We start from the raw sequence: 19,127 nt of genomic DNA, 5'->3' as shown, positions 1-19,127 counted from the left end.
CAACATCATTTTATAGTGTATGACAGTATATTTGATGAGATGCAAGAAAATGACATTCTAAAAATTAAATCTATTTCTATTAACAAAGGAGAAGAAAATTACCTAGTCAAACTACACTTAAATGTTGAATGTTGTTAGATGCTGAATAAATATTCGGTCACAGTGTATTTCTATTTTGAGGAAGAAGGAAAGATTGTGTTGGTGTTCAAAAACGAAGATGTGCTTACAGTGGGACTGTGATACCATCTTCAATAGACAATCTTTTGGCGATGTCTAGAGGCTGTACTTTCTCTACATCAATGTTTTCTTTTGCTTTTAGGCAAGAAACCCTGCAAACTCTGAAGCACAGTGTAAAAGACTTGAAGAGATATGAGAGGAAAACTTTGTGAATCTGAATCTGAATTCTGTGTGCTATTCAAGCATGGTTCTTTTCAAAGTCGTGGCAACTATACCTCAGAAGTAAACTGTAATTAAGGAAGAAACCCTCATTCTACCTGTAATAACTGACTACCTGAGCATATTAGTTTTAAACTGCCTAAATAATCTGGTATTTTCCAATAAACATTCTGTAAAGTTTTTCTTAAGCTATGCAGCAGTTATAACCTTTGCTTCCTTTAAAACAACCTATGTATAAGCATTTTAAAGAGATAAATAGAATTTATAAGCCATCAACTTGTCTTCATTAAAAAATAATTAAAGTTGATTTAAAAAGAAACTTCCCTATTTTGCAAGTGACAATTCAAGATAACTGAAATTCAAAACAGGAGAGAAACTGTTTTGAAAGATATCCCTATGTAATGTAAATTTACTCGTGACACAATTGAATATTTTCATTCGTGCAAGTAAATGTTTTACCAAGTACAAGGTATAGAATTAATATCTGCAGGAGATGGGCATTGTTAATCTTTATTTTTTTCCACTTACGGCATATTGATTTAAATACATGTATCTGTAAATGGTAGGATTCACTCAAATTAATAACAATGGTTAGATATAGGGTACAGGCTAGGTTTGGAATGGGGACAAATATTGAGGAGAGTGACTAGAACTTGTGCTTTATGTGAACTGTTTGGCTTTTTAAATGATAATGTATACATGTGTTAACATATAGTATATATTAATTGTATACAATAGATTTTAATTGTATGATTAATTATATATAATTAATTATAGACAATTATATATAATTAATTAGTTGTATATAATTGATACATGTTATACAATTAGAAATACAAAATAACCTATGTGGCTAGGTGTGGCAGTCTAGTCTCACAGTCAATGACTGTAGGCTTGGCAAAGTTCTACCTTTAGCTGGGACAACAGTCAACTCAATTATTAGATCAGACTGATACCTGAAATACTTTTTCAATCTCCTGATATTTTTCCCTCAGAAGTTTTTGAAGTTATATTTTCATTGCAGTGAATAAACATGCACTAACGTAACTCATTCATTAATTGCAACGTTAAATGCAATCAGATGATGTTGAGTGTGGTGGTGGATATGAAGTTGTAGGTAACACACAGGATTACACTTCTGCTTTTAGGTAAGATACTATGCCTGGAGGATGAAAGATACACAGAAGTACAAGATGTGGTCCCTGCACCAACTCTATGACCTTATCAAGACATGCAGCCTCTGGTGTGAGAGGCCACTCAACTTCTAAAAATGTGTCATGGTGGTCGGGCCCGGTGGCTCACGCCTGTAATCCCAGCACTTTGGGAGGCCAAGGCAGGTGGATCATGAGGTCAGGAGATCGAGACCATTCTGGCTAACACGGTGAAACCCCGTCTCTACTAAAAATACAAAAAATTAGCCGGGCGTGGTGGCGGGCACTTGTAGTCCCAACTACTTGGTAGGCTGAGGCAGGAGAATGGCGTGAACCCCGGAGGCAGAGCTTGCAGTGAGCCCAGATCACGCCACTGCGCTCCAGCCTGGGCGACAGAGCAATACTCCGTCTCAAAAAAAAAAAGAAAAGAAAATGTGTCACAGCTTTATAAACAGGGACCCTTCTAGTACAAAAGTCATACTTCATGCTTCAATCTGTGAGAGTCACTCCTGGACTGTCTCCTCTTTTGCCCAGATCCTTTGCAGAACCTCAGGGCTGGGAGCGCAGAATTCTCATTGTGTGTGTGAAGTGAGGTTTTAAGGCTCCATGCCCTGCCTTTCTCCTATGGTTTTTGTGAAAATCAGATGTCTCATGGAAGAGTTCTTAAAAGTTTCAAGTAGGACCTCAGGATGAGAAAGTGGAACTGAGGGCTTTGCATCTTGCTCTGTCTCCTTGAAGACCCAGGGATGGGCGAAATATTCCTCAGAAGTTGCTCAGAGATGTCAGTAGAGATACACAGAAAGAAAACTTTAAAAGTTAAAAACAAATAGAAAAAAATAGGCTTTTGAGGATTCTGTGATGTTCTAATTGTAACAAAGTAGAGGTCAATACAATGGCATGGCCTTTGAAATTCATAAAGGGTGATTCTTCAGTCAAGACAGATGATTTTTAATACGGCAGAGGCAGTTGACAGGTGTTAGAATATGTCATCCCTTAGACATCGTTCTTACACTTAAATGTCTACCAGAAGCATGTGGAAGGTTGGTTACAACAGACTCGGGCCACCATCTCCAGCGATTCTGATTTAGTAGGTTTGGGTGAGGCCTGAGAGTCTTTACTTGTAACAGGTTCCCAGGGACTATGGGTGCTGCTGGTGCATGGACCACCAATCAGGCATCCTGGAGCCAAGGCTGTGGAGCCAACCTCCTTAGCTCAACTCCTCATCCGGCCACAAACTAGCTGGGGGCCAAGTTACTTAACCTCTTTCTGTCCTCAACTCTGCAATGAAGATAATGAGTACTTTCTTCCCAGAGCTGCTTTAGGGTTAAATGAGTTAATATATGCAAAGCAATATCAAAGGGCCAGCATAAATACTCAATACATTAACACTTTTACAATTATTCATTTTACAATCATCACCACCAAAGAAAATCACAGTCATTGGAAGAGACCTTAAAGGTCCTCTAGTTTCTAGCTGATACCCAATTACCTCTTCAGAAATTTTCCCATGTTGCAATCCCATGATGGCATCACCCCAGTGATTGTTAACAAATCTTTAAATACCTTCAATGTAACATTGACAGCGGGCAAGGGGTTGTTTTTCCCCCTTTCTTTGACTGAAAAGATTCTCAGAATTAAAAGTATGGCCCAACTCAAGTAATGGAACAAGCTGTTACATCATGCATTTTTAATTTAATTTAGTTTCTACCTTTTACTATATCTGATTCTCCTAGACGTACTTCCCCATTGCTTGCCAGCTTCTTTTTTCTATCCTATTCGTACCATGTATTTCTGTGCACTGTCTCAGCACCCTTGTATTAAATAAGGTGGATTAAAAATAAACTAGAAATTGAGTGCTGAAATATCTTTTCTGATATGTTTGCATGATTGCAAATATGCAGCTACATATAAACAACTAATCAAGATGAAATGACAAAGAGATGCTGACAGAAACGCGAGGGAGGCATGAGGCTTACAGGAATGACAGGTCTCGCCCGTGTAGCCTGTGCCCAGACAGTCACAGGAGAAGGTGTCCCACGACTGGGAACACGCGCCCCCATGCTCACAGTAGCTGGGCAAGCACCTAAAAGAAAACAGATACAACTGCTGTTTCCCTTTTCTGATCATCAGAAAATAAATGTCTTACCAAAACCAGGTTAATGTGAAAGAACAGCATACGCAAGATAACCCCACATGACGTGATTACTGGGTCTACCATCAAGGTTCTCTAAATATAGTGACAAACTTTGGATGAATATATCCATTAGCATGCAGCTGATTATTAGGTATCTGTGACAACTGAATTGTCAACACATTTCTTTTTTTTTTTTTGTCCCAAGTGACACAATAACTTGACATGTGGCTAGCAAAACCAATTACATACATAAAACTATGAAATACGGCATGCTCCATTACTACATTGTGGTCATTGTTAAAAGAAAGAAGGGGAAACAGGGAGGAAGATACGGAGGGGAGGAGAAAGAAACAGGAACAGCTTCAGTCACATAGTGACAGAGGTCCAGAAATTTTGAAGAACATTTAATTTAGGTCATCTTGTTGCCTTTTAGATTTGGAATGAGCAGTCGGCTGTTGCTTTTTAAGCAACCTTAACACTGGTAATATGTCAATATGACCCAAAGCAATCTATAAATTCAATACAATTCTTATTAAAATCCCAAAGCCTTTTTTTGCAGAAAACAAAAATCCATCCTAAAATTCACAGGGAATCTCAAGGGACCCTGAACTAGCCAAAACAATCTTGAAAAAGAACAGTTGGAGGTCTCGCACTTTCAGAATTCTCAGGACTCTGCTGCCGCCCACCATCATATTGGGGGCCTAGTCTGCCTGCCTCTCAGGATTGTTAGGGGAACAGGGAGCAGGGGACACTATGGAAACTGACCAGCAGCTGACACAGAGTGGAGGCTTCACCAAGAGGAAGCGTGACCTTCTGGAAGCCTGGCCGGAATACCAAGACCCACCTCCGCCTCCAGCAGGGTTGGATCTCAGCCTCCGCCCGCTGTCTCCCACTGCTGAGCACATAGCTAAGGACCTGGTAGAGAGTGAAGATTCTAAAGGACACTGACCTTCCGGGCTGTGAGGGACACCCTCGTCCATGCTGGGGCAGCACAGGGGGTGAGTGCCCGCCCAAGTGCCCCTCCCCATGGGACCCAGAGAAGTAGCAGAAGAGGGGCTGGGAGGTTGTGACAGGCCTCCTGGCTGTGATGGGAGGATGACCAGCAGAGAACTGGGGTATGAAGTTGACAGAAAGCCCCAGGGGCCTGTATTTGGCCTCCCGAGAGATCCTTTGAGGGGAACCTGAGGGGCTGGGAAGAAGAATCCACAGCATTCCCTACCCTCTCCATGCCCCCAGCCCCCAATCCTGGCTCTCTGGCAGTGCACCACCAGCTCAGGGCCAAGACTTCCACTGATTACATGGTGTTAATGAGCATTTAGTCTGCATTCAGAGAAGAGTTAGGGGCCATCAGAATCACAACTTTTCAAGTATTTCAAAGGCCAAGGCATGGAAAAGCCTGTGTGAACTGATCACAAGAGGGGGAGTTGGAGTGACAGGCAAGGATGGCTGGGTTGGGAGCCCACCCCCATACATTTTTAAAAAAGCAGCTGTTCCTCTTCCCCCACATCCTTCTCCCCTTCCTCTCCTTCTTTCTTAATGGAGCATCTTAAGATCATACGTGACTTGACGATTCCACAAATTTTAAAAAACATTAAAAACCACTGCTGTTTGATATCAACAGGGAGAGAATTTTAGTTCAAAATATTTTGAAATAGAAACTATTTAAGTGATCTAGAGACTATCAACAAGCATACACTGTTTTTCTTCAACTAAACACAACATCAAATATGAAAAATTTACATGTAGTGCAAATAATAGAGGAAGTAGCTAGCATGCAGAAGGCCAACACAGGGGGGAGGGCAGGAGTAGGGTGAGCGGCCTGGTCAGCACAGCCAGGGAAGGAGGTGATGGAGGCCTCCCTGCTCAGGGAGCCCCAGCTGGAAGGCAGTAGGACCCAACTGGAAGCTCTGCCATGTGGTACACAGAGCAAATCTTCAGAGTACAGGAGTGTGATGTAAGAGGTGATGTAAGAGGTTAAAACCTATCCTGGCTGGGCGCAGTGGCTCACACCTGTAATCCCAGGACTTTGGGAGGCACAGGCAGGCAGATCACGAGGTCAGGAGATCGAGACCATCCTGGCTAACAGGGTGAAACCCCATCTCTACTAAAAATACAAAAAATTAGCTGGATATGGTGGCAGGCACCTGTAGTCCCAGCTACTCAGGAGGCCAAGGCAGGAGAATGGCGTGTACCCGGGAGGCAGAGCTTGCAGTGAGCTGAGATGGCGCCACTGCACTCCAGCCTGGACGACAGAATGAGACTCCGTCTCAAACAAACAAACAAAAAAACCTATCCAAACATAAACATCCGTTATTTGTGATTCTGTCATCCAAAGTGCCCATTGCTATTTTTTGCATAGCTTACAATTTTGACTAAAAAAGATAACTTCATACCCTATATCTGTCTCTAAGTGGGATTTTTAGGTCTGGTATTTGAATAACATGTTTCTACTTTGCAAATTAGTGATATGGTTTGGCTGTGTCCCCACCCAAATCTCATCTTGAATTGTAGTTCTCATAATTTCCACATGTCATGGGAGGGAACCCGTGGGAGGTAACTGAATCATGCCGGCAGGTCTTTCTCACGCTGTTCTTGTGATAGTGAATAAGTCTCACGAGATCTGATAGTTTTATAAAGGGGAGTTTCCCTGCACAGGTTCTCTTGCCTGCCACCATGTAAGATGTGTCTTGCTTCCCCTTCACCTTCTGCTATCATTGTGAGGCCTCCCTAGCCATGTGGAACTGTGAATCCACGAAGCCTTTTTCCTTTATAAATTACCCAGTCTTGGGTATGTCTTTATTAACAGCATGAGAACAGACTAATACAATTAGAGCTTTTTTTTTTTTTTTTTTTTTGTTAACAACAAAGAAAAGCTAATAGATGCTTACAGGCCTGTTTTTAGGATACTTAAAAGTGAATTTTCAGGATTTCAAAACTGAACATAAAGGGAACAGCAAAGGTCTTTAATTTTAACTGTGTAGAATATCATTTTGTGTCCCCAAAGTTTTCTAATTTTATTGCTTTATAAAATTCAGGTTTTCAAAATAATCTCAGAGGAGCTAGTCTTCTATGTTACTGACTTTGGGAATGAAATAGTGAATAGCCTTCATTTGTAGCCCTATTTGAAAATAATTTAAAAGTGCCTTCTTAAAACCCTTATCTGCAGTGATTATTGTACACATCATGGCTGAAGTTTAAGTGTGGCTCACACATACATGCTCACTTGAGCATGTTTACAACTAACTTTGGGGTACAATTTGGAGATCTTTTTAAAATGTGGGATCTTAGAGACCAAGTTAGGCACCAATGTAACTCTTGGGACTTTAAGGTTAAAACAAAACAGCCTATAACAGTAAAAACAATAGTTTTGTACTTTGGGAGCTATATGCACAAAGCAGACAACGTGGATCATCTCTGAGAAAAGGCAGCCTTACGATACATATCTCGTAACAGATATACTGCAAATGGATCATATTTTGTGAGTAATTAATAAGATATCAAAATAATGTCATGCAAGTGGAGAAAATCACACTTGCATCACAGCTGAGCTGACAGCTCTTGTCACTCACAGTGTGGGCACATGGGACATTTCCCCTTAACCCAGACAGAACTGAGCTCCCTGGCTAGTTAGCTGAGCAACGTGGGATTATATTAAGTGAGCAAATGGCCAGAAACCTTCCCAACTACCCTCCCCACTACCGAGTGGGGTTCTGGAGCTGGTGTTGAGATGTAAATGCAGTCCCAGCTGTGTGTCAAGAATTGGAATCTCAAGAGTGAGAGGTACTTGACAAATTCTTACACTTCATACATATACTCCTCATCTTTTAATTAATCCATTTTTTCCACAAATCAGCAGAATGTTCACAGGGGGAAATTATTCCGTGCTGAATGAAGTTCATATGAATGAACTTTTCATTTAGTAGAAATTATGTTTTTTTAGTATGTCACTATGAGTTATAAATTAAAACCTGTTTAGCCAGAGATGATGATTTTGCAGTTAATGTTTAAAACAGAATTGACTCCATGAAGAAGGCAGGTTTTGAAAGTTCTACCAGGTGTAGATATAACTTTAAATTTTTAAATATGTAGCACTTATTCACTGAAAGTAAATACCAAATGTACTACGGCAAATTGTATGTAGAAATATTGTTTTTCCAGGTGTGACCCGGTGATTCTTCTCAGCCAAAATCATTGTAAAATTATGGCACAACTAGTGTAACTCTGGTTGTAATACTTATTTTAATTAAATGTTTTTCTTGTTTAACCTTCTCCATATTGCACTGAGTATGTCCTTTGGCACATATCTTCATCCATCTTTATGATTCAAACTTTTCTAGGAGAAATTACTTTTTATTTTCTCTGTTGGAAAAATATCATCCAACTGATGGGTGTGTGGTTGTGAAAGCGAGCTTGATAACTATTAGCTGAGCAACTTGGGATCATATTAAGATAAAATCCGTAAGGTGTATGTCTTCTAATACAATACTATCATTTAAAAAATTTATTCCATTAGCGATGCAGTTTTCTTTTTTTTTTTTTTTTTTTGAGATGGAGTCTCGCTTTGTCCCCCAGGCTGGAGGACAGTGGTGCAATCTCGGCTCACAGCAAGCTCCGCCTCCTGGGTTCACGCCATTCTCCTGCCTCAGCCTCCTGAGTAGCTGGGAATACAGGCGCCACCACCACGCCCGGCTAATTTTTTGTATTTTTTTTAGTAGAGACGGGGTTTCACCATGTTTGCCAGGATGGTCTCGATCTCCTGACCTCGTGATCCGCCCGCCTGGGCCTCCCAAAGTGCTGGGATTACAGGCCACCCGCCACCATATCCTGCTAATTTTTTTTTTTTTTTTTTTTTGTATTTTTAGTACAGACGGGGTTTCACCACGTTAACCAGGATGAAGTTGATCTCCTGATCTCGTGATCCACCCGCCTCCGCCTCCCAGAGTGCTGGGATTACAGGCGTGAGCCACTGTGCCCAGCCAAGGTGCAGTTTTCTAATCCTCAGAGTAATTATGACTATTTCATTCCCTCTGGAAAGAAAGATAACAACAACAACAACAACAAAGAGAACAGAATGCCTTTTTCCAGCTGTCTACATTTGCTTTCTTCAACTTTGAAAACAGGTAAGCTAAAGTGACCTAGGATGGCCCTTACCTGTCTGTGATGCCGCAGGAGTCTATCTGGAGGTCCCTGAACCTCCCCAGCGCCCCCTGCTGTACTGAGATGGGATCCACTGCTTTGTCACCAATGGTGATGAGCCTCAGGCAGCCCTGAAACCCTCCCACGGGACTTTTACATCCAGCGCCAGAGCTGTTGTCCAGGCAGCCTGAATATGGAGACAAAAATAGGACAAAAGCAATAACTATGACAAAACTATTCCACAGTATTTACTATATGAAGACTGCTGCTACCCCTTGTTTATGGATATCGGTATGATGTGATGAGCTTCACCATTCATTAGAGAGGTGAGAAGGGGCAAGGTTAGAACTGATCAAATTTAAGATAATACCTGGAATTTAGAATAAGAAATTATGGGGGAAAATTCAGATTTAAAATTCCTATAACAGGAATTATTGCCCAACCAACTGAAAAGAGGTTTGGCTTCTTTTGTGAAATCTCATCTAAGAAATAATCATGCATTTTAGCATCACGTAGTGTAAGTAAAAAAAATGGAAGTGGAGGTTAAATTAAAATAAATGAACTCACAGCCTACATTTTATTTAGGATATACTGGATTTATGAAGTGTGGAAAATGCTACATAAAAATATAATTGTGTACTACCATTTATCTAAAACATGTTAAATATCTACCCTATAGGTGTTTTTGTGTGTTATGATGTATGTGCCTTTGGGAGTATGTAAAAACAATTTTTTTTTTATACTGACTGGGTGGAAACACCTGGATTTGCTTTTCTAATAACACTTTCTTTGGTATTAGATGCTTTAGTCAAATATATAACCAAAGATTAAATTCTAATGTTAACAACAACACGAAAAGTAACAGGACCTAACACATTGTTAGGATACATAAGGATAAAAATTTGCAGTCCGGAATGTTCCATGAATAGAAAGAAATAAAATAGACATTTGATTTTTCCAATATTAGAAGTTAAATATGAGAAGTTTCACCATAACCATCAGTTAATATCACCTAAATTACAAATGGCAATGCTTATGACATCATTTCCTTTTACTATCTGGGCTTGTGAAACAAGAACAATACTTATAAGTAGTGGTTAGTGCCTGACTTTGACTTAAGCAGTATTACTCCACACCAGTCCAAGCATATAGGAAAGCAGTGTCTTGAACTTACTGCCAACCTCTGAGTTACAATATATAACCTAATAATGGAACTCTAATTCAAAGTTTGAAAAATAAGGAAAAGGATGAAAGTACACACTCTAGTTAAAGAAAGAGAACATAATAATTGTAAAATGTCTTTTTATTTAAAGACAACTGTTTGTAGAGTCATATTAATTCAGAATAAAATTATAAGGCATTTGTCTAAGTCAGGAGTCTGCAAAGGTTTTCTGTAAAATGCCAGAGAGTAAACATTTTCGGTTTTGTGGGTCACACATGGTCTCTGTTGCATATCCTTCTTGTTATAACCCTTTAAAAATACAAAGCAATTATTCATTTGGACTAATATAATATGCCATGGACCATGATTTGTCTACCTCTGATCTAAATGAATACTTAATTTTAACATACAAATATGAGAGAGGCACCTCATTTCATAATGGTGTAATGCCAATGACAACAAAAATTTAATAATTAATTTAATTGCACATTATGAAATTACAGCTTTTGAAAAATTTTATCCTTTGCCTTATTTTAAAAAATAAGCTGGCTTATATTGATTCTGTAAGCATTGTTTCTTTCAAACTTGTGAGATATAATTTCTTATTTTCTTTCCCAATCATTCAAATATTAGGTATTAAACCTAATATTTAGGTTTAATAAATATTAGGCATGACACTTTGAGTCCATGCAAATATCCTTTTCTCCAAAGATTATAGTAAATGTAGAGCAATATTTATCACCAGAGGATTGTGTTTTCTTTGGTGTTCTTCCTTTATTAAAATGAAAAAAAAATGAAGTACAGAATTTGTACTTGTGTTTTTCACTGACTGATCTCTCTTTGACCTTATATTGTTAATGACTAGCACAATTTCAAAAAATAGTCAATGAAGATTCCTCTCATTGGAATCAATGAAGCACCTCTCAATGCCTGTACTCTTATTTCCTCCCTAAAAGTCTCCAAAAAAAAGAAATGTTGTGTTTAGATTTCTATTTTAATAACTGAAGCTTTATCTCTTTAACAGTTTAATATTTTCTGCTTTCGATTCCTAAAGTAAAAGTCTCCCTCATATTTAAGACTTCTTTTTAGATTATCTAAACTTTATACATAACCTCACAGAGACTTGGAAGTTTAACATTTAACATCATATTTTTTAAAAGCTTGAAGACTAAAATCTTTTATATTTTTATATTTAAAAAAGAAATATAAGTTTAAATGGTACAGCAGAACCTTCTGAAGAATGGGAACTCTGAAGAGAGTGAACTTTGTATAATTCTACTGCATTTCACTAATCATTAAGAAATAAACACTTTAGGTTAAGTATTAGGAGGATTATTAATTCAATAAATATTTTCAAGTAATGAATTATAGGAATATCAACAGTTCTGCTAATCTTTCTTTCACCAAGTGGTGTTTCCTGACACATAAATATATTTATTTATTTTTTTGAGATGGAGTCTCGCACTGTCGGCCAGGCTGGAGTGCAGTGGTGCGATCTTGGCTCACTGCAAGCTCCACCTCCTGGCTTCACGCCATTCTCCTTCCTCGGCCTCCCGAGTAGCTGAGACTACAGGTGTCCGCCACCAGGCCTGGCTATTTTTTTTTTAGTAGAGACGGGGTTTCACCATGTTAGCCAGGATGGTCTTGATCTCCTGACCTCGTGATCCGCCTGCCACGGCTCCCAGTGCTGGGATTACCCAGGCGTGACCTGCAGCACGTAACTTATTCTTAAATGAAATAAATTCAATAACTCTGTTAGAAAAAAAAAAAAACTAAAATAAATCCAGGTGACCCCCAAAAATGTTAAGAAACTTTCAGGACAAATTCTAATCCTAAAATTGCATGTTTTAGATATAATCGAACCAATTAAAGATATTAGACCATGAAAATTTTGTGGTCTATTTTTCATTTTGGTGTAAGCATATGAGGTTGGCAAGAAAATTGTCCCTGTGTGTTACTGCAGTGACAGACTTCAATGCAGTGTTGCCAAGAGTTCTCGGTCTAGCAACTTCCTATAAGAAGGATGTGAGGACTGGTGATACAACAGTCAATTTTGTATTCTCAATATGATGGAAGGAGGTATGGCATTGAATAGCAGAAAGATTCCATAAAGGTAAGTTTAAAATAATTTGACCTTCAGTCAATTTCTGTTTTCAGGCATGAATGCAAAATGCAGGCTATATGCAACATGCAACCCGTGCAGTCAGTTAGCGAAAAACACTTCAAAAAGATGAAATCTCAGACTAGAAAAAAAATATGGACAAATGACAGTACAGAAGATAAGTCTGCATCTCTGAATTAAACTTTCTTTCTTTTTTTCCTTTTTGAGGCTTGCTCTGTTGCCAGGTTAGTGCAGTGGCCATCTTGGCACCACTGCGGCCTCCACACACCTCCCGAGGTTCAGCGATTCTCCTGCCTTAGCCTCCCTACTAGCTAGGACTACAGGCGCCCGCCACCATGCCCAGCTTATCTTTGTATTTTTAGTAGAGACAGGGTTTCACCATGTTGCCAGGCTGGTCTTGAACTACTAACCTCAGATGATCCACCTGCCTTGGCCTCTCCAAAGTGCTGGGATTACAGGCGTGAGTCACCGTACCAGCCTAAACTCGTAAAATAAATCTAGTGAGATCCAGAAATCCACCCGTGATTTGTTCCAAGTCTCTCTCAAGGTTTCTTTGGTACAAATAACATTTTCCATTTATTTGGCATCAGGAAATTGGTGGGTTTTCTTCTTCTTCCTTCTTCCTTCTCATTTTTCTTCTCCTTCTTCCTTTGTTCATATTAACCTGGTTACCCATGGGTAGAGTCAGCAGAGCAACATTAAATTGAAAAAAAAAAAAAATGTCCCCATATGATGGCCTGGGAATGGAGACAAGTGACTCAAAAGCAGAAGGCTGGTCCCAAAACGTCAAACTTCTGCAGTCTCAGCTTCAGGTGGGGAAGGCAGGGCTCACTCAGGGAAAGAGCCAAAGGAAGAAACAGTGCAGCTCTTGCCCCAGTCATTGTCCTAAGGCCAGGCAGCTCCTCAGATGACCTGCAAATTGGGGACACACCACGGCATGCAGCAGCTGGGCTGAAGGATGCTGTTCCCAGTGGGTTTCTGCAGGGGAGGTTCTGATTCCCTTAGCTGATGAATATGATCCTAGGTTTCCTTATGATTATGAGAAAGTAATGAAACGCCAAAGAGAGGAATGACAGACACAGCAGGAGCTAGAAATAAAGGGAAATGGCAAGAAGGGAAAAGAGGCAGCCTAAAGACAGGCAGAAGCCAGGGGGTTCTGATCAAGGCGACCAGATCCAGATTCTGATGAAGATGAAGATTAGGAAACAGAGAGGAAGGAAAAGAAGTAGGGCGGAGCTGCCATTGCCCCACCCACTTCCCTGGTAGAGAAAGAGTCACCCCGAGATTTTCCTTATGAAGAGGATTCAAGACCAATCCACCGGTCTTCAGCTGCCATTCCTCAGGTGAAGGAGGAACAGGACAGACCGAGATCTCCAAACCGGCCTAGTAGCTCCTTCCTCTCTAACGTGGTGGGAACGGTGGCGCACAACATCATGCAGAAGCGCGGCTTCCGGGAAGGCCAGGGCCTGGGGGAGCACCAGCAGGAATGCGGCGCCGCTTTCCGGTGGGGAACTCCAGCAAGCCTGAGTGCTTAAGATCTCATCATGGGTGGCGGAGATGCAGTGAAGAATCAGGTACAAATCCACTGACTGAAATACTTGAGTCCTACCAAAGTGGTCCTACTAAGGGGCACAGTTGATGCAGGGAAGGTGGATGAAGACTTGGAAGTTGAAACCAGGGAAGAATGTGTGATGACATATTTTTCAGTTCATATGGTTTCCTATGAGACATAGCATCATTAAGGATAAAATAAGTAAAACTGTAGAGTATAGTTAATCTAGTTTTAATAATGAGTTCGTTTTGTTATGTTTCTTTTTCTTTTCCATTGTCAATTTATATTGGCTCAGAGAAAACAGGCTTGATGGATGAAGTCCACGGTATTTTCCAATTTTGCCATGAAAAATATGGCAAAGTTGGAAAATGTGTGATATGTGAACTTCTTGGTGCCACTGATGATGAAGCAGTACAGACATTTTTAGAATTTGAGAGTTGAGTCAGCAATTAAAGCTGTTGTTAAGCTTGAATGAAAGGTATTTTTGGTGGACAGGAATTGGCAAGAGGATGCTTTTACAATTTGGACAAATTCAGGGTCTTGGACTTGGTGGAACAAGTTTGATTTTAAGAACTAGAGCATGAGTCATCTCCGGTGACCCTTAAATGACCAGCAGGCTAAGAAAAGAAGGAAAAAGGTCACAGCCTTCACGGCTGTTGGACACTGAGACTGTTGGAAAGACTTCCAAGGTATACAGTGATTGATCCCTTTTCATTTTGTGGCTTTTAAATATTGTATAAAAATCCAAATCCTTTTAAATAAATAAATAACATGCACAGCTGACTAGTTTCAATCATTGGCGGATATTATACTGTAGGAATGAAGTTAATTATGCAGCTGTACGTATTCGGACCATTCTATATAAGCGGATTAAGGAAGAAATACTGTGGATTTTATCCATCAAACCTATTTTCTCAGGCCAATATAAAACAAATGGAAAGGAAAAAGAAACATAATAAAACGAACTCCTTATTAAAACTGGATTAAGGGATTAGTTTTAATCTTTTCAGTTTCACTTATTTGATTCTTAGTGATGCTATGTGTCATAGGAAACCATATGAACAGAAATGTCCCAAAATTAAGTTGCCGAAAACAAGCGGCTTATTAGTCTCTTTCAATGCACTGCACAGCATTCAAGAATAATTTGGGTCTTTAAACAACTAAAATGAGTAATGAATACTAGCTGAACCAAAGGCTGTTTCTATGTGAAGAAATGATCTATTTTGGGTTTATGCATCAGTAAAATTTAACAACCAGCTTATGCTGTTAAACATGAGTGGTTAGGCTGGTGTTTCCCAAAGTTTACTATACAGATGGGTAAAATAAAGTTTCAAAAGCACACACAAGGAATGCAAGTGCTGGAAAAACTAGTTATGTAGAATATTTTAAAAACTAAATTTTTAGGCTGAGCATGGTGGCTCATGCCTGTAATCTGTGGTGGGAGGCTGAAGGGTGGGTGGATCACCTCAGACCAGCCCTGGGCACAACATGGCAAAAGCTCTGTCTCTACAAAATCTGAAGAAAACTAACAACAACAAAAATTAGCTGGGTGTGGTGGTTGGGCCTGTAGTCCCAGCTACTCTGGAAGAGCTAAGGTGGAAGAAGTGCTTGTGAGCCTGGAGAGGCAGAGGCTGCAGTGAGCTGTGATTGCTCCACTGCACTCCAGCCTGGGCAACAGAGTGACTCCCTGTCTAAAAAAAACAAAACAAACACCACCCTCTAAATTTTATAAAGCAAATCCTAAAAGCCCAAATGAAAATTGCTAACAATAATAGCAAAATGGGGCAGTAGAACTGATACAATATGGTATATTCATGTAACAATATATACAGTCTTTTGAAAAAATTATTATTAATATTTTCTAACTGTACATATATGATCTATTTCACATTAAAATGAACAAAATTATGATATGAGTGAAAATAACTCAAAAGCATTTCTAACATTAGCATGTATATATTTATGGAAATGTGTTCCTGGATAATGGGACGTTATAAAATCTCACCTGGAGAATTTCAACCATAAAGGTGATACTATATTTATACTTCGATAAATCATTTTCTGTAATCAACTTTATTTAGTATCACTTAAAAAATGAATGGTACTTTCATTTCTTATCCTTTAGTGCTTCCTAAATATTTTACTTTTGAAATGATAGGTCTTAGATATACTGGCTTGTTTTTTGTTATAAAATCATCATCTACTCCAACAGAGCTGGCAATACAATTTGGGCACATATGCACACCTCGGAATATGTGGAAAGAAAACAATCAGAAACTTTGCAGATTGACATTGTCTGTTTTCCCAGTTGCTCTGTGGAAAGTTTGCTGTGAGGACTGTCAAAGAGTTTAGAAAATAAGATTTATAATTTCCATACTGACAGCCAATTTTAGGGATGAATTTTACTTTCATATTGTGCTGTCTCCAACATAATTTTAAAAGGATTCTGGAAAAAAAAAATAGTAAAATGCAAAACTATACTAATACTCTCAGGAAGCACCTCAAGCATTGATTAGCAAATGTATCTTATTATTTACAGTTAAATCACATTTCTAATGACCAAGGACTTTCTGTGTAAACATCCCTGGGGAGAAGATTTATTGTACCCTTCTGTGACCTCCACTCTGACTGCCCTCTCTCTTAGGCTGCAGTGTCTCTTGGTTCTACTCAATCATTGACTGAGCTGGCAAATCTGGTTTATCATTGTCTAGGAAAGTCTGATGTGCTCCCCGACTTCGTAAAATGTTTCGCCATCATTACTGGGCAATAAAAATAAGCTGAAATAACCGACTGAGTTAAACTAGTAGTCACTTTGGGCAAAACATGGCCTTTCTTCGTGAGGCACATCAGTAAGATGCTGCAGAGGAGCCAAGGCTCCGGGGACACCTGTGTGGTGCCGTAAAACCAGCACATAAAGCAGTGAAAAAGGTAACGGCACTCATTTAGCATTGTTACAATTCCACTGGGCCCGGTGATGAAGGGAAGCTCCATAAAGGGTGGTCTATTTAAAACTGGTTCCCGAGTGTGATCCTGTGGCCTATCTGGAAGACATGCATTTCAGTCCTTAATTCGCAGTCTTTTTTCAACAACCCTATGAAACAAAAGGGATCCAGCATGGTGACTATAGGGAATGATACTGTTTTATTTACCCGGAATTTGGAAAGAGAGTAGATTTTAAATGTCTTCACTCCCCTCTGCCACCAACATGGTAACTATGTGTGGTGTGCTGGGTGTGTTAATTAACTTGACTGTGGTAATCAGAACACAGTGTATACCTATATCAAATCATAACGTAGTATACCTTGAATATATGGAATTTTTATTTGTCAAATAAGTATTTAAAATTTTTTTAAAAAGGGATTTATGGCAGAGTAGCAGCAGTGGGTGGTAAGGCCTGGGTCAAGCTCAGCCCCAGGTGGGAGGTGGGGTCAGGGAGGAACCCAGTAGGCAGCTCTGGCCTTGCAGGTGTAACACTCTAGGCCTCTGTCTTCCCAAGGCGTTCTCCCTGTGTGTTGTCCCAACATCTTCCCTCTGTGTGTGTCTCTGCACCTACATTTCCCTTTTTTATAAGGACACTGGTCATATTGGATTGGGGCTCACTTTAATGACCTCATTTTAACTTGATTACCTCTGCAAAGATCCTATCTCCAAACAAGGTCACATTCTGGGGTTCATATGAATTTGAGGGAAAACAATTCAATTCATAATATCATCTCTCTCTGAAATAAAGACAACTTTACTTAGGCATATAGTTTGGGTTGTGGTTGCAGAACATCATTTCAAAGCGGGTTGTAGGAGGCTCAGGTCTCATACTTTCCAGGTCAGGGGACTTTGGAATCCATAGTGTATGTATGTAGGCATGTATGCATGTATGATCATGGATCAGCTTTCCCATTTCTGTCACTGTGTCCCTATATGGTTCATGATCATGTATGTTATTTTAGCTCCAAGGCCACACACAAATCCAAACAAAACACAGAAACTGTGTTGGCTATTTTGACTTTTCTGTTGAAAACTATTCTCTTTGTGTGTGTGTATATATATACTATATATATATAAGTTTTAGTTTTTCAAAGTGATTCTCCTGCCTCAGCCTACCAAGTAGCTGAGTTACAGGCACTGCATCATGCCCATTAATTTTTTTGTTTTTGTATTTTCTAGAGACAGGGTTTCCTATATTTGGTAAGGCTTGTCTTCAACTCCTGACCTCCAGGTGATCCAGCCTCAGCCTCCCAAAGTGCTGGGATTACAGGTGTGAGCCTACGTCTGGCCATCTCTCTCTCTCTCTCCCTCTCTCTTTTTTCAAGGGCCATATATATTCTCAGGGTGTGTTTTAGAAAGCCCCCTTTTTTGGCATTTGTCCAGGGTTCAGAACTGAATGGGAATATCTGTAATGGATGTAGTGGAGGCTGGAATGTGTATCAGCTTTTCATCATCCCATGTAGCAAATACTTCAAGCATTCCTCTTACTCTAGAAAGTGTGGGAGGGCTGGACTGATGACATAGCGCAGTCTTACAGGGACCAAGTCAGGTGCTCAGCGACATGAGGCTCTAGGGGAGAATATGTGTCCAAGCAAATGCAGGTTAGAGCAGAATTCATCTTCTTGTAGGAGTGAGGTCCCAGTTCATCACTGGCTGGTAGTTGGGGCCTCTCAGCAGCGTCAGGCTGCCTGCATCGCTCTTCATGGTGCCCAGTTCATTTTCTAAACCAGCAATGCTGCAGAGAGACATTCTCTGCTTCTAGTTTCTCTGGCTTCCCCTCACCCATACCTCTCTTCTGTGTCTCTTCTGCCTCCAACCAGAGTCAAAATCTCTTAGGTGCTCATGTGATTACACTGAGCCCACTGCATGAATCACGATCACCTCCTGTCTTAAAGTCTGCAACCTTAATTTAATTACATCTGCAAAATCCCTTATGTGATGTAACATATTCACAGTTTTCAGGGATTAGGGCATCTTGGAGAGTCATTCTTGCTGCCACAAAATATTCCTCATTCCTTCATGAAATGTTGTTTGCTTTCATATATTTGTCTCTAGAGAAGCATCAGGTATTTTCTCAACATCCCTTCATGTTAAAAACCCTCAACAAACGAGGCATTGGAGGAACATATTTCAACATAATAAGAGCCACCTATGACAAACCCACAGCCAGCATCATACTGAATGGGCAAAAGATGGGAAGCATTCCCCTTGAAAACTGGGACAAGACGGGGATACCCTCTCTCATTATTCCTACCCAACATAGTACTGGATGTCCTAGCCAGAGCAATCAGGCAAGAGAAAGAAATAAAACGCATCTAAATAGGAGGAGAGGAGGTCAAACTGTCTGTTTGCAGATTATATGATTCTATACCTACAAAACCCCAACATCTCTGCCCAAAAGCTTCTTAATCTGATAATCTCAGTAAAGTTTCAGGATACAAAATTAATGTACAAATATTAGTAGCATTCCTATATACCAACAACATGCAAGC

General features: G+C 39.8%; 1 protein-coding gene and 1 pseudogene across 1 annotated transcript in view; one reads left to right on the top strand and one right to left on the bottom strand.

Annotated features, from left to right (window-relative positions):
• Positions 1-9,059, bottom strand: part of LOC100997183 (contactin-associated protein-like 3) — a gene marked incomplete at its 5' end in the record, with an annotated part of 72,775 nt that extends 63,716 nt beyond the window's left edge. The window contains 2 exon segments of the mRNA XM_031654027.1: positions 3,524-3,630; positions 8,833-9,059. Of these exon segments, the coding sequence (XP_031509887.1) occupies positions 3,524-3,630; positions 8,833-9,059 (334 nt within the window).
• A 3,761-nt stretch (positions 9,060-12,820) lies between these two features.
• Positions 12,821-14,217, top strand: LOC110741479 (annotated as a pseudogene).
• Positions 14,218-19,127: the final 4,910 nt, after the last annotated feature.

This window comes from Papio anubis, chromosome 13 (assembly GCF_008728515.1).
Source record: "Papio anubis isolate 15944 chromosome 13, Panubis1.0, whole genome shotgun sequence".
Classification (NCBI taxonomy): Eukaryota; Metazoa; Chordata; class Mammalia; order Primates; family Cercopithecidae; genus Papio; species Papio anubis.
Note: the sequence above shows the minus strand (reverse complement) of the source record. Positions and strands in the feature narration are given on the sequence as shown.